This window comes from Salvelinus alpinus, chromosome 31 (assembly GCF_045679555.1).
Source record: "Salvelinus alpinus chromosome 31, SLU_Salpinus.1, whole genome shotgun sequence".
In the NCBI taxonomy this organism is placed as follows: Eukaryota; Metazoa; Chordata; class Actinopteri; order Salmoniformes; family Salmonidae; genus Salvelinus; species Salvelinus alpinus.
In genome coordinates, this window is record NC_092116.1 from 36965327 (window position 1) to 36991447 (window position 26121).

Consider the following 26121-nt stretch of genomic DNA (forward strand, 5'->3'; position numbering starts at 1 on the left):
ACCAACCAACCAGTGCTACTCACCTCTCTATTTAAAAACCAACCAACCAGTGCTGATCATCTCTCTATTTAAAAACCAACCAACCAGTGCTGCTCACCTCTCTATTTAAAAACCAACCAACCAGTGCTACTCACCTCTCTATTTAAAAACCAACCAACCAGTGCTGCTCACCTCTCTATTTAAAAACCAACCAGTGCTGCTCACCTCTCTATTTAAAAACCAACCAACCAGTGCTGCTCACCTCTCTATTTAAAAACCAACCAACCAGTGCTGCTCACCTCTCTATTTAAAAACCAACCAACCAGTGCTGCTCACCTCTCTATTTAAAAACCAACCAACCAGTGCTGCTCACCTCTCTATTTAAAAACCAACCAGTGCTGCTCACCTCTCTATTTAAAAACCAACCAGTGCTGCTCACCTCTCTATTTAAAAACCAACCAGTGCTGCTCACCTCTCTATTTAAAAACCAACCAACCAGTGCTGCTCACCTCTCTATTTAAAGACCAACCAGTGCAACTCACCTCTCTATTTAAAAACCAACCAGTGCTGCTCACCTCTCTATTTAAAAACCAACCAACCAGTGCTACTCACCTCTCTATTTAAAAACCAACCAACCAGTGCTACTCACCTCTCTATTTAAACACCAACCAGTGCTGCTCACCTCTCTATTTAAAAACCAACCAGTGCTGCTCACCTCTCTATTTAAAAACCAACCAACCAGTGCTGCTCATCTCTCTATTTAAAAACCAACCAACCAGTGCTGCTCACCTCTCTATTTAAAAACCAACCAACCAGTGCTGCTCACCTCTCTATTTAAAAACCAACCAGTGCTGCTCACCTCTCTATTTAAAAACCAACCAGTGCTACTCACCTCTCTATTTAAAAACCAACCAGTGCTGCTCACCTCTCTATTTAAAAACCAACCAGTGCTGCTCACCTCTCTATTTAAAAACCAACCAGTGCTGCTCACCTCTCTATTTAAAAACCAACCAACCAGTGCTGCTCACCTCTCTATTTAAAAACCAACCAGTGCTGCTCACCTCTCTATTTAAAAACCAACCAACCAGTGCTACTCACCTCTCTATTTAAAAACCAACCAACCAGTGCTACTCACCTCTCTATTTAAAAACCAACCAGTGCTACTCACCTCTCTATTTAAAAACCAACCAGTGCTGCTCACCTCTCTATTTAAAAACCAACCAACCAGTGCTGCTCACCTCTCTATTTAAAAACCAACCAGTGCTACTCACCTCTCTATTTAAAAACCAACCAGTGCTGCTCACCTCTCTATTTAAAAACCAACCAGTGCTGCTCACCTCTCTATTTAAAAACCAACCAGTGCTGCTCACCTCTCTATTTAAAAACCAACCAGTGCTGCTCACCTCTCTATTTAAAAACCAACCAACCAGTGCTACTCACCTCTCTATTTAAAAACCAACCAGTGCTGATCATCTCTCTATTTAAAAACCAACCAACCAGTGCTGCTCACCTCTCTATTTAAAAACCAACCAGCGCTGCTCACCTCTCTATTTAAACACCAACCATTGCTGCTCACCTCTCTATTTAAAAACCAACCAGTGCTGCTCACCTCTCTATTTAAAAACCAACCAACCAGTGCTGCTCACCTCTCTATTTAAAAACCAACCAACCAGTGCTGCTCACCTCTCTATTTAAAAACCAACCAACCAGTGCTGCTCACCTCTCTATTTAAAAACCAACCAACCAGTGCTACTCACCTCTCTATTTAAAAACCAACCAGTGCTGCTCACCTCTCTATTTAAAAACCAACCAGTGCTGCTCACCTCTCTATTTAAAAACCAACCAGTGCTGCTCACCTCTCTATTTAAAAACCAACCAGTGCTGCTCACCTCTCTATTTAAAAACCAACCAACAGTGCTACTCACCTCTCTATTTAAAAACCAACCAGTGCTGATCATCTCTCTATTTAAAAACCAACCAACCAGTGCTGCTCACCTCTCTATTTAAAAACCAACCAACCAGTGCTACTCACCTCTCTATTTAAAAACCAACCAGTGCTGCTCACCTCTCTATTTAAAAACCAACCAGTGCTGCTCACCTCTCTATTTAAAAACCAACCAACCAGTGCTGCTCACCTCTCTATTTAAAAACCAACCAACCAGTGCTGCTCACCTCTCTATTTAAAAACCAACCAACCAGTGCTGCTCACCTCTCTATTTAAAAACCAACCAGTGCTGCTCACCTCTCTATTTAAAAACCAACCAACCAGTGCTGCTCACCTCTCTATTTAAAAACCAACCAGTGCTGCTCACCTCTCTATTTAAAAACCAACCAGTGCTGCTCACCTCTCTATTTAAAAACCAACCAGTGCTGCTCACCTCTCTATTTAAAAACCAACCAGTGCTGCTCACCTCTCTATTTAAAAACCAACCAACCAGTGCTGCTCACCTCTCTATTTAAAAACCAACCAGTGCTGCTCACCTCTCTATTTAAAAACCAACCAGTGCTGCTCACCTCTCTATTTAAAAACCAACCAACCAGTGCTACTCACCTCTCTATTTAAAAACCAACCAGTGCTACTCACCTCTCTATTTAAACACCAACCAGTGCTGCTCACCTCTCTATTTAAAAACCAACCAACCAGTGCTGCTCACCTCTCTATTTAAAAACCAACCAACCAGTGCTGCTCACCTCTCTATTTAAAAACCAACCAGTGCTACTCACCTCTCTATTTAAAAACCAACCAGTGCTGCTCACCTCTCTATTTAAAAACCAACCAGTGCTGCTCACCTCTCTATTTAAAAACCAACCAACCAGTGCTACTCACCTCTCTATTTAAAAACCAACCAGTGCTGATCATCTCTCTATTTAAAAACCAACCAACCAGTGCTGCTCACCTCTCTATTTAAAAACCAACCAGCGCTGCTCACCTCTCTATTTAAACACCAACCATTGCTGCTCACCTCTCTATTTAAAAACCAACCAGTGCTGCTCACCTCTCTATTTAAAAACCAACCAACCAGTGCTGCTCACCTCTCTATTTAAAAACCAACCAACCAGTGCTGCTCACCTCTCTATTTAAAAACCAACCAACCAGTGCTGCTCACCTCTCTATTTAAAAACCAACCAACCAGTGCTACTCACCTCTCTATTTAAAAACCAACCAGTGCTGCTCACCTCTCTATTTAAAAACCAACCAGTGCTGCTCACCTCTCTATTTAAAAACCAACCAGTGCTGCTCACCTCTCTATTTAAAAACCAACCAACCAGTGCTACTCACCTCTCTATTTAAAAACCAACCAACCAGTGCTACTCACCTCTCTATTTAAAAACCAACCAACCAGTGCTGCTCACCTCTCTATTTAAAAACCAACCAACCAGTGCTACTCACCTCTCTATTTAAAAACCAACCAGTGCTGCTCACCTCTCTATTTAAAAACCAACCAACCAGTGCTGCTCACCTCTCTATTTAAAAACCAACCAACCAGTGCTGCTCACCTCTCTATTTAAAAACCAACCAACCAGTGCTGCTCACCTCTCTATTTAAAAACCAACCAACCAGTGCTGCTCACCTCTCTATTTAAAAACCAACCAGTGCTGCTCACCTCTCTATTTAAAAACCAACCAACCAGTGCTGCTCACCTCTCTATTTAAAAACCAACCAGTGCTGCTCACCTCTCTATTTAAAAACCAACCAGTGCTGCTCACCTCTCTATTTAAAAACCAACCAGTGCTGCTCACCTCTCTATTTAAAAACTAACCAGTGCTGCTCACCTCTCTATTTAAAAACCAACCAACCAGTGCTGCTCACCTCTCTATTTAAAAACCAACCAGTGCTGCTCACCTCTCTATTTAAAAACCAACCAGTGCTGCTCACCTCTCTATTTAAAAACCAACCAACCAGTGCTACTCACCTCTCTATTTAAAAACCAACCAGTGCTACTCACCTCTCTATTTAAACACCAACCAGTGCTGCTCACCTCTCTATTTAAAAACCAACCAACCAGTGCTGCTCACCTCTCTATTTAAAAACCAACCAACCAGTGCTGCTCACCTCTCTATTTAAAAACCAACCAACCAGTGCTGCTCACCTCTCTATTTAAAAACCAACCAACCAGTGCTGCTCACCTCTCTATTTAAAAACCAACCAGTGCTGCTCACCTCTCTATTTAAAAACCAACCAGTGCTACTCACCTCTCTATTTAAAAACTAACCAGTGCTTCTCACCTCTCTATTTAAAAACCAACCAGTGCTGCTCACCTCTCTATTTAAAAACCAACCAACCAGTGCTGCTCACCTCTCTATTTAAAAACCAACCAACCAGTGCTGCTCACCTCTCTATTTAAAAACCAACCAGTGCTGCTCACCTCTCTATTTAAAAACCAACCAGTGCTACTCACCTCTCTATTTAAAAACCAACCAACCAGTGCTACTCACCTCTCTATTTAAAAACCAACCAGTGCTACTCACCTCTCTATTTAAAAACCAACCAGTGCTGCTCACCTCTCTATTTAAAAACCAACCAACCAGTGCTGCTCACCTCTCTATTTAAAAACCAACCAGTGCTACTCACCTCTCTATTTAAAAACCAACCAGTGCTGCTCACCTCTCTATTTAAAAACCAACCAGTGCTACTCACCTCTCTATTTAAAAACCAACCAGTGCTGCTCACCTCTCTATTTAAAAACCAACCAGTGCTGCTCACCTCTCTATTTAAAAACCAACCAACCAGTGCTACTCACCTCTCTATTTAAAAACCAACCAGTGCTGATCATCTCTCTATTTAAAAACCAACCAACCAGTGCTGCTCACCTCTCTATTTAAAAACCAACCAGCGCTGCTCACCTCTCTATTTAAACACCAACCATTGCTGCTCACCTCTCTATTTAAAAACCAACCAGTGCTGCTCACGTCTCTATTTAAAAACCAACCAACCAGTGCTGCTCACCTCTCTATTTAAAAACCAACCAACCAGTGCTGCTCACCTCTCTATTTAAAAACCAACCAGTGCTACTCACCTCTCTATTTAAAAACCAACCAGTGCTGCTCACCTCTCTATTTAAAAACCAACCAGTGCTGCTCACCTCTCTATTTAAAAACCAACCAGTGCTGCTCACCTCTCTATTTAAAAACCAACCAGTGCTGCTCACCTCTCTATTTAAAAACCAACCAGTGCTGCTCACCTCTCTATTTAAAAACCAACCAGTGCTGCTCACCTCTCTATTTAAAAACCAACCAACCAGTGCTGCTCACCTCTCTATTTAAAAACCAACCAGTGCTGCTCACCTCTCTATTTAAAAACCAACCAGTGCTGCTCACCTCTCTATTTAAAAACCAACCAACCAGTGCTACTCACCTCTCTATTTAAAAACCAACCAGTGCTACTCACCTCTCTATTTAAACACCAACCAGTGCTGCTCACCTCTCTATTTAAAAACCAACCAACCAGTGCTGCTCACCTCTCTATTTAAAAACCAACCAACCAGTGCTGCTCACCTCTCTATTTAAAAACCAACCAGTGCTACTCACCTCTCTATTTAAAAACCAACCAGTGCTGCTCACCTCTCTATTTAAAAACCAACCAGTGCTGCTCACCTCTCTATTTAAAAACCAACCAACCAGTGCTACTCACCTCTCTATTTAAAAACCAACCAGTGCTGATCATCTCTCTATTTAAAAACCAACCAACCAGTGCTGCTCACCTCTCTATTTAAAAACCAACCAGCGCTGCTCACCTCTCTATTTAAACACCAACCATTGCTGCTCACCTCTCTATTTAAAAACCAACCAGTGCTGCTCACCTCTCTATTTAAAAACCAACCAACCAGTGCTGCTCACCTCTCTATTTAAAAACCAACCAACCAGTGCTGCTCACCTCTCTATTTAAAAACCAACCAACCAGTGCTACTCACCTCTCTATTTAAAAACCAACCAGTGCTGCTCACCTCTCTATTTAAAAACCAACCAGTGCTGCTCACCTCTCTATTTAAAAACCAACCAGTGCTGCTCACCTCTCTATTTAAAAACCAACCAGTGCTGCTCACCTCTCTATTTAAAAACCAACCAACCAGTGCTACTCACCTCTCTATTTAAAAACCAACCAACCAGTGCTGCTCACCTCTCTATTTAAAAACCAACCAACCAGTGCTACTCACCTCTCTATTTAAAAACCAACCAGTGCTGCTCACCTCTCTATTTAAAAACCAACCAGTGCTGCTCACCTCTCTATTTAAAAACCAACCAACCAGTGCTGCTCACCTCTCTATTTAAAAACCAACCAACCAGTGCTGCTCACCTCTCTATTTAAAAACCAACCAACCAGTGCTGCTCACCTCTCTATTTAAAAACCAACCAACCAGTGCTGCTCACCTCTCTATTTAAAAACCAACCAGTGCTGCTCACCTCTCTATTTAAAAACCAACCAGTGCTACTCACCTCTCTATTTAAAAACCAACCAGTGCTTCTCACCTCTCTATTTAAAAACCAACCAGTGCTGCTCACCTCTCTATTTAAAAACCAACCAACCAGTGCTGCTCACCTCTCTATTTAAAAACCAACCAACCAGTGCTGCTCACCTCTCTATTTAAAAACCAACCAGTGCTGCTCACCTCTCTATTTAAAAACCAACCAGTGCTACTCACCTCTCTATTTAAAAACCAACCAACCAGTGCTACTCACCTCTCTATTTAAAAACCAACCAGTGCTACTCACCTCTCTATTTAAAAACCAACCAGTGCTGCTCACCTCTCTATTTAAAAACCAACCAACCAGTGCTGCTCACCTCTCTATTTAAAAACCAACCAGTGCTACTCACCTCTCTATTTAAAAACCAACCAGTGCTGCTCACCTCTCTATTTAAAAACCAACCAGTGCTACTCACCTCTCTATTTAAAAACCAACCAGTGCTGCTCACCTCTCTATTTAAAAACCAACCAACCAGTGCTACTCACCTCTCTATTTAAAAACCAACCAACCAGTGCTACTCACCTCTCTATTTAAAAACCAACCAGTGCTGATCATCTCTCTATTTAAAAACCAACCAACCAGTGCTGCTCACCTCTCTATTTAAAAACCAACCAGCGCTGCTCACCTCTCTATTTAAACACCAACCATTGCTGCTCACCTCTCTATTTAAAAACCAACCAGTGCTGCTCACCTCTCTATTTAAAAACCAACCAACCAGTGCTGCTCACCTCTCTATTTAAAAACCAACCAACCAGTGCTGCTCACCTCTCTATTTAAAAACCAACCAGTGCTACTCACCTCTCTATTTAAAAACCAACCAGTGCTGCTCACCTCTCTATTTAAAAACCAACCAGTGCTGCTCACCTCTCTATTTAAAAACCAACCAGTGCTGCTCACCTCTCTATTTAAAAACCAACCAACCAGTGCTACTCACCTCTCTATTTAAAAACCAACCAGTGCTGATCATCTGTCTATTTAAAAACCAACCAACCAGTGCTGCTCACCTCTCTATTTAAAAACCAACCAACCAGTGCTACTCACCTCTCTATTTAAAAACCAACCAACCAGTGCTGCTCACCTCTCTATTTAAAAACCAACCAACCAGTGCTGCTCACCTCTCTATTTAAAAACCAACCAACCAGTGCTGCTCACCTCTCTATTTAAAAACCAACCAACCAGTGCTGCTCACCTCTCTATTTAAAAACCAACCAGTGCTGCTCACCTCTCTATTTAAAAACCAACCAGTGCTGCTCACCTCTCTATTTAAAAACCAACCAGTGCTGCTCACCTCTCTATTTAAAAACCAACCAACCAGTGCTGCTCACCTCTCTATTTAAAAACCAACCAGTGCTACTCACCTCTCTATTTAAAAACCAACCAGTGCTGCTCACCTCTCTATTTAAAAACCAACCAACCAGTGCTACTCACCTCTCTATTTAAAAACCAACCAGTGCTACTCACCTCTCTATTTAAACACCAACCAGTGCTGCTCACCTCTCTATTTAAAAACCAACCAGTGCTGCTCACCTCTCTATTTAAAAACCAACCAGTGCTGCTCACCTCTCTATTTAAAAACCAACCAACCAGTGCTGCTCACCTCTCTATTTAAAAACCAACCAACCAGTGCTGCTCACCTCTCTATTTAAAAACCAACCAGTGCTGCTCACCTCTCTATTTAAAAACCAACCAGTGCTACTCACCTCTCTATTTAAAAACCAACCAGTGCTGCTCACCTCTCTATTTAAAAACCAACCAGTGCTGCTCACCTCTCTATTTAAAAACCAACCAGTGCTGCTCACCTCTCTATTTAAAAACCAACCAACCAGTGCTGCTCACCTCTCTATTTAAAAACCAACCAACCAGTGCTACTCACCTCTCTATTTAAAAACCAACCAGTGCTGCTCACCTCTCTATTTAAAAACCAACCAGTGCTACTCACCTCTCTATTTAAAAACCAACCAACCAGTGCTACTCACCTCTCTATTTAAAAACCAACCAGTGCTACTCACCTCTCTATTTAAAAACCAACCAGTGCTGCTCACCTCTCTATTTAAAAACCAACCAACCAGTGCTGCTCACCTCTCTATTTAAAAACCAACCAGTGCTACTCACCTCTCTATTTAAAAACCAACCAGTGCTGCTCACCTCTCTATTTAAAAACCAACCAGTGCTACTCACCTCTCTATTTAAAAACCAACCAACCAGTGCTACTCACCTCTCTATTTAAAAACCAACCAGTGCTACTCACCTCTCTATTTAAAAACCAACCAGTGCTGCTCACCTCTCTATTTAAAAACCAACCAACCAGTGCTGCTCACCTCTCTATTTAAAAACCAACCAACCAGTGCTGCTCACCTCTCTATTTAAAAACCAACCAGTGCTACTCACCTCTCTATTTAAAAACCAACCAGTGCTGCTCACCTCTCTATTTAAAAACCAACCAGTGCTGCTCACCTCTCTATTTAAAAACCAACCAACCAGTGCTGCTCACCTCTCTATTTAAAAACCAACCAACCAGTGCTACTCACCTCTCTATTTAAAAACCAACCAGTGCTGCTCACCTCTCTATTTAAAAACCAACCAACCAGTGCTGCTCACCTCTCTATTTAAAAACCAACCAGTGCTGCTCACCTCTCTATTTAAAAACCAACCAGTGCTGCTCACCTCTCTATTTAAAAACCAACCAACCAGTGCTGCTCACCTCTCTATTTAAAAACCAACCAGTGCTGCTCACCTCTCTATTTAAAAACCAACCAGTGCTGCTCACCTCTCTATTTAAAAACCAACCAGTGCTGCTCACCTCTCTATTTAAAAACCAACCAACCAGTGCTGCTCACCTCTCTATTTAAAAACCAACCAGTGCTGCTCACCTCTCTATTTAAAAACCAACCAGTGCTGCTCACCTCTCTATTTAAAAACCAACCAGTGCTGCTCACCTCTCTATTTAAAAACCAACCAACCAGTGCTGCTCACCTCTCTATTTAAAAACCAACCAGTGCTGCTCACCTCTCTATTTAAAAACCAACCAGTGCTACTCACCTCTCTATTTAAAAACCAACCAGTGCTACTCACCTCTCTGTAGCTGCTCTCTACTGCTCTCATGTAGCTGGTCAGGGAGTCCTTACGCCTAGAGAGAGAGACAGAAAGAGAAAGACAGAAAGAGAAAGAGAGAGAGAGACAGAGAGAGAGACAGAGAAAGAGAGAGAGAGATCAGTCAGCATTACAATGGCAAGCTAATGCTACAGTCATCATCGGCTTTCAGACCCTACAGTACATATACATTAAAATCCCCTTTACTGGGTCAAGACCTTACAGTACATGAACATTCAAGACACCCAACACTCTCGTGTACCAGCCTGTAAGAAAAAAATATATAGTTTTGAGAGGGTGCAAAAGGTCAACTCTAGATCCCGTATTTCTCAACCGAGCACAACACCCACTGAAGGTCACATGTTCATTATATTAACCAAGACAGTTTATCTATATATTTCAAGGCTGTCTATTTACCACCACAAACCGATGCTGGCACTAAGACCGCGCTCAACCAGCTGTATAAGAGGCCTTAAGCAAACAGGAACATGCTCATCCAGAAGCAGCGCTCCTAGTGGCCGGGGACTTTAATGCAGGCAAACTGAAATCCTTTTTTTAACTAATTTCTACCAGCATGTCACCTGTGCAACTAGACCACTTTCACGCCACACACAGAGACACGTACAAAGCTCTCCCTCACCCTCCATTTGAAAAAATCTGACCATAACTCTAGCCTCCTGACTCCTGCTTACAAGCAAAAACCTCAAGCAGGAAGTACCAGTGACGCGGTAAATACAGAAGTGGACCGAATGAAGTGGATGTTAAACTACAGGACTGTTTTTCACAGACTGGAATATGTTACGGGATTTATCCGATGGCATTGAAGAGTTTACCACATCAGTCACCGGCGCTACAGAGGGTAGTGCGTACAGCCCAGTACATCACTGGGGGTTGAACTCCCTGCCATCCAGGACCTCTATACCAGGCGGTGTCAGAGGAAGGCCCTAAAAATTGTTAAAGAATCCAGCCACCCAAGTCATAGACTGTTCTCTCTGCTACCAAACAGCAAGTGGTACAGAGGCACCAAGTCCCACTCCAATTTACAGCCCGCCCCAACAGATCCAAAGATGACGCAGTCTCAATTGCTCTTCACACTGCCCTCATCCACCTGGACAAGAGGAATACCTATGTGAGAATGCTGTTCATTGACTACAGCTCAGCGTTCAACACCATAGTGCCCTCCAAGCTTGTCACCAAGCTTAGGACCCTGGGACTAAACACCTCCCTATGCAACTGGATCCTGGACTTCCTGATGGGCCTCCACCAGGTGGTAAGGGTAGGTAGCAACACATCCGTCACACTGATCCTCAACACGGGGGCCCCGTAGGGGTGTGTGCTCAGTCCCCTCCTGTACTCCCGTTCACCCACAACTGCGTGGCCACGTACGACTCAAATACCATCATCAAGTTTGCTGACGACACGACGGTGGTAGGCCTGGTCACCGGCGACGATGAGTCAACCTACGGGGAGGAGGTCAGAGACCTGGCAGTGTGGTGGCAGAACAACAACCTCTCCCTCAACATCAGTATGACCACGGAGCTGATCGTAGACTACAGGAAACGGGGGGGGGGGGGGGGGCACGCCCCCATCCACATTGACGGGGCTGCAGTGGAGCAGGTCGAGAGCTTCAAGTTCCCCGGGTGTCCAAATCACTGAAGACTTAAAAGATGGTCCAAACACATGCACACAGTCGTGAAGAAGGCAATCAACTGACTATCTTGATGTCTACAGTAATCTCTCTGGTATGCAATCTGGTTTCCACTCAGTATAGTGTTTAGGGTGCTAGTGTGTAGGGGATAGTGTTTAGGGTGCTAGTGTGTAGGGAATAGTGTTTAGGGTGCAAGTGTGTAGGGTATAGTGTTTAGGGTGCACGTGTGTAGGGTATAGTGTTTAGGCTGCAAGTGTGTAGGGTATAGTGTTTAGGGTGCAAGTGTGTAGGGGATAGTGTTTAGGGTGCAACTGTGTAGGGTATAGTGTGTAGGGTATAGTGTGTAGGGTATAGTGTCTGGGTGCTAGTGTGTAGGGTATAGTGTGTAGGGTATAGTGTGTAGGGTATAGTGTGTAGGGTATAGTGTGTAGGGTATAGTGTGTAGGGTTTAGTGTGTAGGGTATAGTGTGTAGGGTTTAGTGTGTAGGGTATAGTGTGTAGGGTATAGTGTGTAGGGTATAGTGTGTAGGGTATAGTGTGTAGGGTATAGTGTGTAGGGTATAGTGTGTAGGGTATAGTGTATGGGTGCTAGTATGTAGGGTATAGTGTGTAGGGTATAGTGTGTAGGGTTTAGTGTGTAGGGTATAGTGTGCAGGGTATAGTGTGTAGGGTATAGTGTGTAGGGTATAGTGTGTAGGGTATAGTGTGTAGGGTATAGTGTGTAGGGTATAGTGTGTAGGGTATAGTATGTAGGGTATAGTGTGTAGGGTATAGTGTGTAGGGTTTAGTGTGTAGGGTATAGTGTGTAGGGTATAGTATGTAGGGTATAGTGTGTAGGGTATAGTGTGTAGGGTTTAGTGTGTAGGGTATAGTGTGTAGGGTATAGTGTGTAGGGTATAGTGTGTAGGGTTTAGTGTGTAGGGTATAGTGTGTAGGGTATAGTGTGTAGGGTATAGTGTGTAGGGTTTAGTGTGTAGGGTATAGTGTGTAGGGTATAGTGTGTAGGGTATAGTGTGTAGGGTATAGTGTGTAGGGTATAGTGTGTAGGGTATAGTGTGTAGGGTATAGTATGTAGGGTATAGTGTGTAGGGTTTAGTGTGTAGGGTATAGTGTCTGGGTGCTAGTGTGTAGGGTATAGTGTGTAGGGTATAGTGTGTAGGGTATAGTATGTAGGGTATAGTGTGTAGGGTTTAGTGTGTAGGGTATAGTGTCTGGGTGCTAGTGTGTAGGGTATAGTGTGTAGGGTATAGTGTGTAGGGTATAGTGTGTAGGGTATAGTGTGTAGGGTATAGTGTCTGGGTGCTAGTGTGTAGGGTATAGTGTGTAGGGTATAGTATGTAGGGTATAATGTGTAGGGTATAGTGTGTAGGGTATAGTGTGTAGGGTATAGTGTGTAGGGTATAGTGTGTAGGGTATAGTGTCTGGGTGCTAGTGTGTAGGGTATAGTGTGTAGGGTATAGTATGTAGGGTATAATGTGTAGGGTATAGTGTGTAGGGTATAGTGTGTAGGGTTTAGTGTATAGTGTGTAGGGTATAGTGTGTAGGGTATAGTGTGTAGGGTATAGTGTGTAGGGTATAGTGTGTAGGGTATAGTGTGTAGGGTATAGTGTGTAGGGTGCTAGTGCGTACTTGGCTGCCATGCGTAGTGCATCCTCTGCGTGTTTGACACTCTCCTCCAGACTCTTCTTCTCCTGCTGTAGGCCCGACAGGTGTTTACCCAGAACCCTTAGAGACTGCTCCTTCTGACGCACCTCCTGACGAGAGTCCGACAGACTCTTGGGGGGAGAGAAGGAGAAGAGGGTTAGAGTTAGGGGGGAGGAATAGGGTTAGAGTTAGGGGGGGAGAGGGTTAGAGTTAGGGGGGGGAGAGGGTTAGAGTTAGGGGGGGAGAGGGTTAGAGTTAGGGGGGGAGAGGGTTAGAGTTAGGGGGGGGAGAGGGTTAGAGTTAGGGGGGAGAGGGTTAGAGTTAGGGGGGGGGAGGGGAGGGTTAGAGTTAGGGGGAGAGGGTTAGAGTTAGGGGGGAGAGGGTTAGAGTTAGGGGGGAGAAGAGGGTTAGAGTTAGGGGGGAGGTAGAGGGTTAGAGTTAGGGGGGGAGAGGGTTAGAGTTGGGGGGGAGAGGGTTAGAGTTAGGGGGGAGAGGGTTAGAGTTAGGGGGGAGAGGGTTAGAGTTAGGGGGGAGAGGGTTAGAGTTAGGGGGGAGAGGGTTAGAGTTAGGGGAGGAGAGGGTTAGAGTTAGGGGGGAGAGGGTTAGAGTTAGGGGGGAGAGGGTTAGAGTTAGGGGGGAGGGAGAGGGTTAGAGTTAGGGGGGAGGGAGAGGGTTAGAGTTAGGGGGGAGAGGGTTAGAGTTAGGGGGGAGAGGGTTAGAGTTAGGGGGGAGGTAGAGGGTTAGAGTTAGGGGGGGAGAGGGTTAGAGTTAGGGGGGAGGTAGAGGGTTAGAGTTAGGGGGGGAGAGGGTTAGAGTTAGGGGGGAGAGGGTTAGAGTTAGGGGGGAGAGGGTTAGAGTTAGGGGGGAGGGAGAGGGTTAGAGTTAGGGGGGAGAGGGTTAGAGTTAGGGGGGAGAGGGTTAGAGTTAGGGGGAGAGGGAGAGGGTTAGAGTTAGGGGGGAGAGGGTTAGAGTTAGGGGGGAGGGAGAGGGTTAGAGTTAGGGGGAGGGAAGAGGGTTAGAGTTAGGGGGGGGAAGAGGGTTAGAGTTAGGGGGGGAAGAGGGTTAGAGTTAGGGGGGGAGAGGGTTAGAGTTAGGGGGGGAAAGAGGGTTAGAGTTAGGGGGGCAGAGGGTTAGAGTTAAGGGGGAGGGGAGAGGGGTTAGAGTTAGGGGGGAGGAAGAGGGTTAGAGTTAGGGGGGGGGAGGGTTAGAGTTAGGGGGGAGAGGGTTAGAGTTAGGGGGGAGAGGGTTAGAGTTAGGGGGGGAGAGGGTTAGAATTAGGGGGGGGAGAGGGTTAGAATTAGGGGGGAGAGGGTTAGAGTTAGGGGGGGAGAGGGTTAGAGTTAGGGGGGGAGAGGGTTAGAGTTAGGGGGGGAGAGGGTTAGAGTTAGGGGGGAGAGGGTTAGAGTTAGGGGGGGAGAGGGTTAGAGTTAGGGGGGGGAGAGGGTTAGAGTTAGGGGGGGAGAGGGTTAGAGTTAGGGGGGAGAGGGTTAGAGTTAGGGGGGAGAGGGTTAGAGTTAGGGGGGGAGAGGGTTAGAGTTAGGGGGGAGAGGGTTAGAGTTAGGGGGGAGAGGGTTAGAGTTAGGGGGGAGAGGGTTAGAGTTAGGTTTCATGGTGAGTAGTGATTCTGATATTGAGAAGGAAGGAGTTAGGTGGGGAGAGAGAGAGACAGAGATTGAGAGACAGAGAGAGACACAGAGAGAGAGAGACACATAGAGAGAGAGACAGAGAGACAGAGAGAGACTCAGTGAGCATAGCCTTGCTATTGAGAAAGGCCGCCGTAGGCAGACATGGCTCTCAAGAGAAGACAGGCTATGTGCTCACTGCCCACAAAATGAGGTGGAAACTGAGCTGCACTTCCTGTCCTCCTGCCAAATGTAAAACCATATTAGAGACACATATTTCCCTCAGATTACACAGACCCACAAAGAATTAGAAAACAAACCCAATTTTGATAAACTCCCATATCTACTGGGTGAAATACCACAGTGTTCCAACACAGCAGCAAGATATGACCTGTTGTCACAAGAAAAGGTCAACCAGTGAAGAACAAACAACATTGTAAATACAACCCATATTTATGCTTATTTATTTTCCCTTTTGTACTTTAACCATTTGTACATTGTTACAACACTGTATATATATAATATGACATTTGTAATGTCTTTATTGTTTTGAAACTTCTGTATGTTAAATGTTTACTGTTCATTTTTATTGTTTATTTCACTTTTGTATATTATCTAGCTCACTTGCTTTGGTAATGTTAACACATGTTTCCCATGCCAATAAAGCCCCTTGAATTGAATTGAGAGAGAGCGAGAGCGAGAGAGAAAGAGACAGAGAGACAGAGAGACAGAGAGACAGACAGACAGACAGACAGACAGACAGACAGACAGACAGAGAGAGAGAGAGAGAGAGACACAGACAGACAGAGAGAGAGAGAGAGACACAGAGAGAGACAGAGAGTGTGTACCTGTACAGCCTGTGAGAGTGTGTACCTGTACAGCCTGTGAGAGTGTGTACCTGTACAGCCTGTGAGAGTGTGTACCTGTACAGCCTGTGAGAGTGTGTACCTGTACAGCCTGTGAGAGTGTGTACCTGTACAGCCTGTGAGAGTGTGTACCTGTACAGCCTGTGAGAGTGTGTGTTCTCTCTCTCTCTCTTCTCCACAATGTGTGTCCATGCGTAACCCCAGTGTGTGTAGCTGGTCAGACTGTTCTCTCAGTAGACTCTGAGCCTGCTCCTCTCTCTGTAAGGCCTGTCTCAACTCCTCACACACACTGCCAAACCGCTCTGCTGGCACCTACACACAGAGACACACACAGTTAGACACACACACACACACACTGTCAAACCATATAGCTGGCACCTACAGTACACACACACACACACACAGTTAAACTTAGACACACACTGTCAAACCGCTCTGCTGGCACCTACACACACACACAAACACACACACAGTTAAACTTAGACACACACACACACACACACACACACACACACACACACACACACACACACACACACACACACACACACACACACACACACACACACACAGTTAAACTTAGAGCAGCAGTGAAAAAGTACCCAATTTTCATACTTGAGTAAAAGTATAGATTCCTTCATAGAAAATGACTCAAGTAAAAGTGAAAGTTACCCAGTGAAATACTACCTGAGTAAAAGTCTAAAAGTATTTGGTTTTAAATATACTGAAGTATCAAAATTAAAAGTAAATTCCGAATATTAAGAAAACTAGACGGCACCATTTTTAATAATTTTTTTCCCAGATAACCAGGGGCAATCAGATATAATTTACAAACATTAGGGATTTGTGTTTAGTGAGTCGCCAGATCAGAGGCAGTAGTGATGACCAGGGATGTTCTCTGTTTAGTGAGTCCTCCAGATCAGAGGCAGTAGGGATGACCAGGGATGTTCTCTGTTTAGTGAGTCCTCCAGATCAGAGGCAGTAGGGATGACCAGGGATGTTCTCTGTTTAGTGAGTCCTCCAGATCAGAGGCAGTAGGGATGACCAGGGATGTTCTCTGTTTAGTGAGTCCACCAGATCAGAGGCAGTAGGGATGACCAGGGATGTTCTCTGTTTAGTGAGTCCTCCAGATCAGAGGCAGTAGGGATGACTAGGGATGTTCTCTGTTTAGTGAGTCCACCAGATCAGAGGCTGTAGGGACGACCAGGGATGTTCTCTGTTTAGTGAGTCCTCCAGATCAGAGGCAGTAGGGATGACCAGGGATGTTCTCTGTTTAGTGAGTCCACCAGATCAGAGGCTGTAGGGACGACCAGGGATGTTCTCTGTTTAGTGAGTCCTCCAGATCAGAGGCAGTAGGGATGACCAGGGATGTTCTCTGTTTAGTGAGTCCACCAGATCAGAGGCAGTAGGGATGACTAGGGATGTTCTCTGTTTAGTGAGTCCTCCAGATCAGAGGCTGTAGGGACGACCAGGGATGTTCTCTGTTTAGTGAGTCCACCAGATCAGAGGCAGTAGGGATGACCAGGGATGTTCTCTGTTTAGTGAGTCCTCCAGATCAGAGGCAGTAGAGATGACCAGGGATGTTCTCTGTTTAGTGAGTCCTCCAGATCAGAGGCAGTAGGGACGACCAGGGATGTTCTCTGTTTAGTGAGTCCTCCAGATCAGAGGCAGTAGAGATGACCAGGGATGTTCTCTGTTTAGTGAGTCCTCCAGATCAGAGGCAGTAGGGATGACCAGGGATGTTCTCTGTTTAGTGAGTCCTCCAGATCAGAGGCAGTAGGGATGACCAGGGACGTTCTCTGTTTAGTGAGTCCTCCAGATCAGAGGCAGTAGGGATGACCAGGGATGTTCTCTGTTTAGTGAGTCCTCCAGATCAGAGGCAGTAGGGATGACCAGGGACGTTCTCTGTTTAGTGAGTCCTCCAGATCAGAGGCAGTAGGGATGACCAGGGACGTTCTCTGTTTAGTGAGTCCTCCAGATCAGAGGCAGTAGGGATGACCAGGGACGTTCTCTGTTTAGTGAGTCCTCCAGATCAGAGGCAGTAGGGATGACCAGGGATGTTCTCTGTTTAGTGAGTCCTCCAGATCAGATGCAGTAGGGATGACCAGGGATGTTCTCTGTTTAGTGAGTCCACCAGATCAGAGGCAGTAGGGATGACCAGGGATGTTCTCTGTTTAGTGAGTCCTCCAGATCAGAGGCAGTAGGGATGACCAGGGATGTTCTCTGTTTAGTGAGTCCTCCAGATCAGAGGCAGTAGGGATGACCAGGGATGTTCTCTGTTTAGTGATTCCTCCAGATCAGAGGCAGTAGGGATGACCAGGGATGTTCTCTGTTTAGTGATTCCTCCAGATCAGAGGCAGTAGGGATGACCAGGGATGTTCTCTGTTTAGTGAGTCCTCCAGATCAGAGGCAGTAGGGATGACCAGGGATGTTCTCTGTTTAGTGATTCCTCCAGATCAGAGGCAGTAGGGATGACCAGGGATGTTCTCTGTTTAGTGAGTCCTCCAGATCAGAGGCAGTAGGGATGACCAGGGATGTTCTCTGTTTAGTGAGTCCTCCAGATCAGAGGCAGTAGGGATGACCAGGGATGTTCTCTGTTTAGTGAGTCCTCCAGATCAGAGGCAGTAGGGATGACCAGGGATGTTCTCTGTTTAGTGAGTCCTCCAGATCAGAGGCAGTAGGGATGACCAGGGATGTTCTCTGTTTAGTGAGTCCACCAGATCAGAGGCAGTAGGGACGACCAGGGATGTTCTCTGTTTAGTGAGTCCTCCAGATCAGAGGCAGTAGGGATGACCAGGGATGTTCTCTGTTTAGTGAGTCCTCCAGATCAGAGGCAGTAGGGATGACCAGGGATGTTCTCTGTTTAGTGAGTCCTCCAGATCAGAGGCAGTAGGGATGACCAGGGATGTTCTCTGTTTAGTGAGTCCTCCAGATCAGAGGCAGTAGGGATGACCAGGGATGTTCTCTGTTTAGTGAGTCCACCAGATCAGAGGCAGTAGGGATGACCAGGGATGTTCTCTGTTTAGTGAGTCCTCCAGATCAGAGGCAGTAGGGATGACCAGGGATGTTCTCTGTTTAGTGAGTCCTCCAGATCAGAGGCAGTAGGGATGACTAGGGATGTTCTCTGTTTAGTGAGTCCTCCAGATCAGAGGCAGTAGGGACGACCAGGGATGTTCTCTGTTTAGTGAGTCCTCCAGATCAGAGGCAGTAGGGATGACCAGGGATGTTCTCTGTTTAGTGAGTCCTCCAGATCAGAGGCAGTAGGGATGACCAGGGATGTTCTCTGTTTAGTGAGTCCTCCAGATCAGAGGCAGTAGGGATGACCAGGGACGTTCTCTGTTTAGTGAGTCCTCCAGATCAGAGGCAGTAGGGATGACCAGGGATGTTCTCTGTTTAGTGAGTCCTCCAGATCAGAGGCAGTAGGGATGACCAGGGATGTTCTCTGTTTAGTGAGTCCTCCAGATCAGATGCAGTAGGGATGACCAGGGATGTTCTCTGTTTAGTGAGTCCTCCAGATCAGAGGCAGTAGGGATGACCAGGGATGTTCTCTGTTTAGTGAGTCCTCCAGATCAGAGGCAGTAGGGATGACCAGGGATGTTCTCTGTTTAGTGAGTCCACCAGATCAGAGGCAGTAGGGATGACCAGGGATGTTCTCTGTTTAGTGAGTCCTCCAGATCAGAGGCAGTAGGGATGACCAGGGATGTTCTCTGTTTAGTGAGTCCTCCAGATCAGAGGCAGTAGGGATGACCAGGGATGTTCTCTGTTTAGTGAGTCCTCCAGATCAGAGGCAGTAGGGATGACCAGGGATGTTCTCTTGATAAGTGTGTGAATCTGCTAATGTCCTGCTAATCATTCAAAATGTATCGAGTACTTTTGCGTTTCAGGGAAAAAGTACGGAGTAAAAAGTACATCATTTTCTTTAGGAATGTAGTGAAGTGAAAGTAAAAGTTGTAAAAAATGTAAATAGTAAAGATACCCCAAAAAACTACTTAAGTACTTTAAAGTATTTTCACTGAAGTACTTTACACCATTGGTATTCATCAAGTGTCTCAGGATAGGAGTACACACACACTTTCCAACCGTATAGCTGGCACCGACACACACACACACACACACACACACACACACACACACACACACACACACACACACACAGTTAAACTTAGACACACACACACACACTGTCAAACCGCTCTGCTGGCACCTACACACAGAGACACACACACACACAGTCTCACACACACACACACACACACAGTCACACAGAGAGAGAGAGTTAAATAGTTCCACTGACGACGTGAATGACACATTGTCCTCAGGAATTAGTGAGGTAGCTCACCAGGTGGCACGGTCCTCGGTCGTCCTTGGTGACACGTTTGAGGCGTGCGACCTCTAACCTCAGGCTCCGCCTCTCCACCTCAGCGGAGTGGAGCCGGTGGGTGAAAACCAGGAAGTGTTGCTGCAGCGAAACCACCAGACACTGAAAGACCCAGACATAGGGGACACTGGGTTAACATACGGTTATTAGATGTAATACTACCTACAGGTAACTGGCAAAACAATGGGAACACTTCTCTTCCACACAGGTGTGGTTCCAGACTTAAATAAACAATTAACATCCCATCATGCTTAGGGTCATGTATAATAATGCTGGGCAGGCCATTCATTTGGACTATTATTTTGGCTACCATGGTTACCATGGCTACGCGCACATACAGTAGGAAGACAAGGTCCCCATCCACAAGGTACGAGTGGTGACTTTACGGTCTGATGAGCATGAATACCATGTAAACCATGAACCATGAAAACCATGTACCATGAAAACCATGTAAACCATGTACCATGTAAACCATGAAAACCATGTACCATGTAAACCATGAAAACCATGTACCATGAAAACCATGTACCATGTAAACCATGTAAACCATGTACCATGTAAACCATGAAAACCATGTACCATGTAAACCATGTAAACCATGTACCATGTAAACCATGAAAACCATGTACCATGTAAACCATGAAAACCATGTACCATGTAAACCATGAAAACCATGTACCATGAAAACCATGTACCATGTAAACCATGTAAACCATGAAAACCATGTACCATGAAAACCATGAAAACCATGAAAACCATGTAAACCATGAAAACCATGTCAACCATGTACCATGTAAACCATGAAAACCATGTCAACCATGAAAACCATGTACCATGTACCATGAAAACCATGTACCATGTACCATGAAAACCATGAAAACCATGTAAACCATGAAAACCATGTCAACCATGTACCATGAAAACCATGAAAACCATGTAAACCATGTAAACCATGTAAACCATGAAAACCATGTAAACCATGAAAACCATGTACCATGAAAACCATGTACCATGTAAACCATGTAAACCATGTACCATGTAAACCATGAAAACCATGTAAACCATGAAAACCATGTAAACCATGAAAACCATGTAAACCATGAAAACCATGTAAACCATGAAAACCATGTACCATGAAAACCATGTAAACCATGAAAACCATGTACCATGTAAACCATGTACCATGAAAACCATGTACCATGTAAACCATGTAAACCATGTACCATGTAAACCATGAAAACCATGTAAACCATGAACCATGTAAACCATGTAAACCATGTAAACCATGTAAACCATGAAAACCATGAAAACCATGTAAACCATGAAAACCATGTCAACCATGTACCATGTACCATGTAAACCATGAAAACCATGTACCATGTACCATGTAAACCATGAAAACCATGTCAAATGTAAACCATGAAAACCATGTACCATGTACCATGTAAACCATGAAAACCATGTACCATGTACCATGTAAACCATGAAAACCATGTCAAATGTAAACCATGAAAACCATGTACCATGTAAACCATGAAAACCATGTCAACCATGTACCATGTAAACCATGTAAACCATGTAAACCATGAAAACCATGTAAACCATGAAAACCATGAAAACCATGAAAACCATGTAAACCATGAAAACCATGTAAACCATGTAAACCATGAAAACCATGTAAACCATGAAAACCATGTAAACCATGTACCATGTAAACCATGTAAACCATGTAAACCATGAAAACCATGTAAACCATGAAAACCATGAAAACCATGAAAACCATGTAAACCATGAAAACCATGTAAACCATGTAAACCATGAAAACCATGTAAACCATGAAAACCATGTAAACCATGTAAACCATGTAAACCATGTAAACCATGTAAACCATGAAAACCATGTAAACCATGTAAACCATGTACTATGTAAGAGGGGAGAGGGGGTCAAATACTTATTTCCCTCATTAAAATGCTAATCAATTTATAACATTTTTGACATGCGTTTTTCTGGATTTTTTGGTTGTTATTCTGTCTCTCACTGTTTAAATAAACCTACCATTAACATTATAGACTGATCATTTCTTTGTCAGTGGGCAAACGTACAAAATCAGCAGGGGATCAAATACTTTTCCCCTCTCACTGTATATATATATTCTCTATGAAATACATTGTTATAGTCCACGAACCTTATTGCTCATCTGTTTGGCCGTGAGTCGGTGTAGGCCCTGTCCCAGCCTACTAACCAGAGTACCCTTGTTCACGCCATAGGGTGTGAGATGGGACCCTTGGTCTGAGGGGGTGAGGAGGTGGTCCAGGAGGCGGGATAGACTGTTACGAGCGGCAGACAATACTACCGGAGAGGAAGAACCTGAAGGAGAAAGAGACACAGACAATACAGTATCGGAACAAAATGTGGGAAAAAGTCAAGGGGTCTGAATACTTTCCGAATGCACTGTGTATATACAGTACCAGTCAAACGTTTGGACACACCTACTCATTCAAGGTAGATAACACCTGGGATATAGAAGACGGTAACCATGGAGCAGGTAGATAACACCTGGGATATAGAAGACGGTAACCATGGAGCAGGTAGATAACACCTGGGATATAGAAGACGGTAACCATGGAGCAGGTAGATAACACCTGGGATATAGAAGACGGTAACCATGGAGCAGGTAGATAACACCTGGGATATAGAAGACGGTAACCTTGGAGCAGGTAGATAACACCTGGGATATAGAAGACGGTAACCTTCCGACTGCTGGTTCACTACCTCCAGATTCCTCCACCAGTTTGCGCTAGCTAACTCTCTCTCGGTGTGTGTGTGTGTGTGTGAGAGAGAGTTACCTGTGTGTTTTAAGGCCTCTTGTAGTTCAGCCATGGAAGACATGATGAAGGAGGAGATATCTTTACGACGGAGCCACCTCACACACAGTCCTCCTCTGCCTTCATCACCATTATCCTCTTCACCTGAGAGAGCCAGAGAGGGAACGGGTTCATACGATGTTATCCCATTCAGACATTCATCGCTTCATAGTTCCCGAGAGAAGTCTTACTGTTTTTAACATAGTACTTTTCATCTAAAATTTCTGGCTTTACAAAAAATGTTACCAGAAAGGGTCATTTTCCTAAAGAAGAATTGTGTGCCTTGCTTCAGCTGTCCAAAAAGGTTATGGCTAGATTGAAAACAGTACATTTCTTGCATTTTAGCTAACCTTAACCCTTTTCCTAACCTAATTCTCCTAACCTGCTGCGTTAATTCTCCTAACCTGCTGCGTTAATTCTCCTAACCTGCTGCGTTAATTCTCCTAACCTGCAGTGTTAATTCTCCTAACCTGCTGCGTTAATTCTCCTAACCTGCTGCGTTAGTTCTCCTAACCTGCTGCGTTAATTCTCCTAACCTGCTGCGTTAATTCTCCTAACCTGCTGCGTTAATTCTCCTAACCTGCTACGTTAATTCTCCTAACCTGCTACGTTAATTCTCCTAACCTGCAGTGTTAATTCTCCTAACCTGCAGTGTTAATTCTCCTAACCTGCAGTGTTAATTCTCCTAACCTGCTACGTTAATTCTCCTAACCTGCAGTGTTAATTCTCCTAACCTGCAGTGTTAATTCTGCTAACCTGCTACGTTAATTCTCCTAACCTGCTACGTTAATTGTGTGCAGTTGTGTCATTGTCCTGCTCACCTTTAGATGGCGGTGTTGAGTCCATCTCTCTCTCCTCCAGAGGGAAGACTGAAACACTCACTCCTATAGAGGGGTACCTCTGCCCACCCACCCTAAACACCAGCCTGCTCCTCCGTCCCAACACACACAACCGGTTCACAGCTATCACACACACCACACACCTTCTCCACCTCCTCACCCCTCCTCTCTTCCTCTCCTCATCCCCCTCTCCTCTTCCTTCCCCCAGAGCGTGTACTAGCGTTCTAACCTCCATCTCTAGGCCCTGTCGCTCCGCCAAGCGGCGCGCGAGGAGAGTTTTCTGTGTGCGGAGTGTGTGTGTGGCGTGTGTGAGGTGTGTGAGCGCCCCAGCCAGTAGGGTGCAGGCTGAGAGCAGGGTTGACCCCTGGAGGTCAGACTGGGTTTGGGTTTTCTGGAGCATGGCGAGGTCATTGGTTAGCTGGCTGCGTTCTTTCTCTAGTGAGGATAGTCTCTGACGGGCCTCCTCAAGCTGAGCACTGTACATCTAGGGTGAGAGAGAGAGGGAGGAGGGGGGGGGGGAAGAGAGGTGAGGGGGAGGGAAGGAGAGAGCGAGAGAGAGGTGGGGGAGGGAAGGAGAGAGAGAGAGGGAGGGAGAGAGGTGGGGGAAGGAAGGAGAGAGGGGTGGGAGAGCGAGAGGGAAAGAGAGAGGGATGTGGAGGGAGGGGTGGGAGAGCGAGAGGGAAGGCGAGAGGGAGGGAGAGGAGAGAGAAAGGGCGGGTGAGAGAGGGGTGGGGGAGGGGAGGAGAGAGGGGGAGGGAAGGAGAGAGGGAGAAAGGGAGGGAGAGAGGTGGGGGAGGAAAGGAGAAAGAGAGAGGGAGAGAGAGGTGGGGGAAGGAAGGAGATAAGGAGAGGGGTGGGAGAGCGAGAGGGAGAGGGAAGGAGAGAGGGAGGGAGAGGAAAGGAGAGAAAGGGAGGGTGAGAGAGGGGTGGGGAGGGAAGGAGAACGATAGAAAGAAAGACATTTACCAAATGATTGTGCTTTGTGTGGATGTATCTCTGTGCGTATGTGTAGCAGTGTAACAGTGTGTTAGTTACCTGTATCTTCCCTGTAGCAGTGTAACAGTGTGTTAGTTACCTGTATCTTCCCTGTAGCAGTGTGTTAGTTACCTGTATCTTCCCTGTAGCAGTGTAACAGTGTGTTAGTTACCTGTATCTTCCCTGTAGCAGTGTAACAGTGTGTTAGTTACCTGTATCTCCCCTGTAGCAGTGTAACAGTGTGTTAGTTACCTGTATCTTCCCTGTAGCAGTGTAACAGTGTGTTAGTTACCTGTATCTTCCCTGTAACAGAGTGTTAGTTACCTGTATCTTCCCTGTAGCAGTGTAACAGTGTGTTAGTTACCTGTATCTTCCCCTGTAGCAGTGTAACAGTGTGTTAGTTACCTGTATCTTCCCTGTAGCAGTGTAACAGTGTGTTAGTTACCTGTATCTTCCCCTGTAGCAGTGTAACAGTGTGTTAGTTACCTGTATCTTCCCCTGTAGCAGTGTAACAGTGTGTTAGTTACCTGTATCTTCCCTGTAGCAGTGTGTTAGTTACCTGTATCTTCCCCTGTAGCAGTGTAACAGAGTGTTAGTTACCTGTATCTTCCCTGTAGCAGTGTAACAGTGTCTTAGTTACCTGTATCTTCCCCTGCAGCAGTGTAACAGTGTGTTAGTTACCTGTATCTCCCCTGTAACAGTGTGTTAGTTACCTGTATCTCCCCTGTAACAGTGTGTTAGTTACCTGTATCTTCCCCTGTAGCAGTGTGTTAGTTACCTGTATCTTCCCCTGTAGCAGTGTAACAGTGTGTTAGTTACCTGTATCTTCCCTGTAGCAGTGTAACAGTGTGTTAGTTACCTGTATCTTCCCTGCAGCAGTGTAACAGTGTGTTAGTTACCTGTATCTTCCCTGTAGCAGTGTAACAGTGTGTTAGTTACCTGTATCTTCCCCTGTAGCAGTGTAACAGTGTGTTAGTTACCTGTATCTTCCCTGTAGCAGTGTAACAGTGTGTTAGTTACCTGTATCTTCCCCTGTAGCAGTGTAACAGTGTGTTAGTTACCTGTATCTTCCCTGTAGCAGTGTAACAGTGTGTTAGTTACCTGTATCTCCCCTGTAGCAGTGTAACAGTGTGTTAGTTACCTGTATCTTCCCTGTAGCAGAGTGTTAGTTACCTGTATCTTCCCTGTAGCAGTGTAACAGTGTGTTAGTTACCTGTATCTTCCCTGTAGCAGTGTGTTAGTTACCTGTATCTTCCCTGTAGCAGTGTAACAGAGTGTTAGTTACCTGTATCTTCCCCTGTAGCAGTGTAACAGTGTGTTAGTTACCTGTATCTTCCCCTGTAGCAGTGTAACAGAGTGTTAGTTACCTGTATCTTCCCTGTAGCAGAGTGTTAGTTACCTGTATCTTCCCTGTAGCAGTGTAACAGTGTGTTAGTTACCTGTATCTTCCCTGTAGCAGTGTGTTAGTTACCTGTATCTTCCCTGTAGCAGTGTAACAGAGTGTTAGTTACCTGTATCTTCCCTGTAGCAGAGTGTTAGTTACCTGTATCTTCCCTGTAGCAGTGTAACAGTGTGTTAGTTACCTGTATCTTCCCTGTAGCAGAGTGTTAGTTACCTGTATCTTCCCCTGTAGCAGTGTAACAGTGTGTTAGTTACCTGTATCTTCCCTGTAGCAGTGTAACAGTGTGTTAGTTACCTGTATCTTCCCTGTAGCAGTGTGTTAGTTACCTGTATCTTCCCTGTAGCAGTGT

The 26121-nt window shown here is 45.2% G+C and overlaps 1 protein-coding gene across 5 annotated transcripts in view; it reads right to left on the bottom strand.

The window, feature by feature from the left end:
- The window catches only part of ccdc171 (coiled-coil domain containing 171), an 81827-nt gene that overhangs the window by 20099 nt on the left and 35607 nt on the right, over positions 1-26121 (bottom strand). For 4 of the 5 annotated variants that reach the window (XM_071377875.1, XM_071377872.1, XM_071377871.1 and 1 more), the window contains 7 exons: positions 23378-23879; positions 22539-22661; positions 21878-22059; positions 19654-19794; positions 15447-15626; positions 12812-12957; positions 9517-9571 (listed from right to left, as the gene is read on the bottom strand). In XM_071377875.1, the coding sequence (XP_071233976.1) occupies positions 9517-9571; positions 12812-12957; positions 15447-15626; positions 19654-19794; positions 21878-22059; positions 22539-22661; positions 23378-23879 (1329 nt within the window). The remainder of the gene's footprint in view (positions 1-9516; positions 9572-12811; positions 12958-15446; positions 15627-19653; positions 19795-21877; positions 22060-22538; positions 22662-23377; positions 23880-26121) is intronic. The other variant, XM_071377876.1, reaches the window with a different exon arrangement.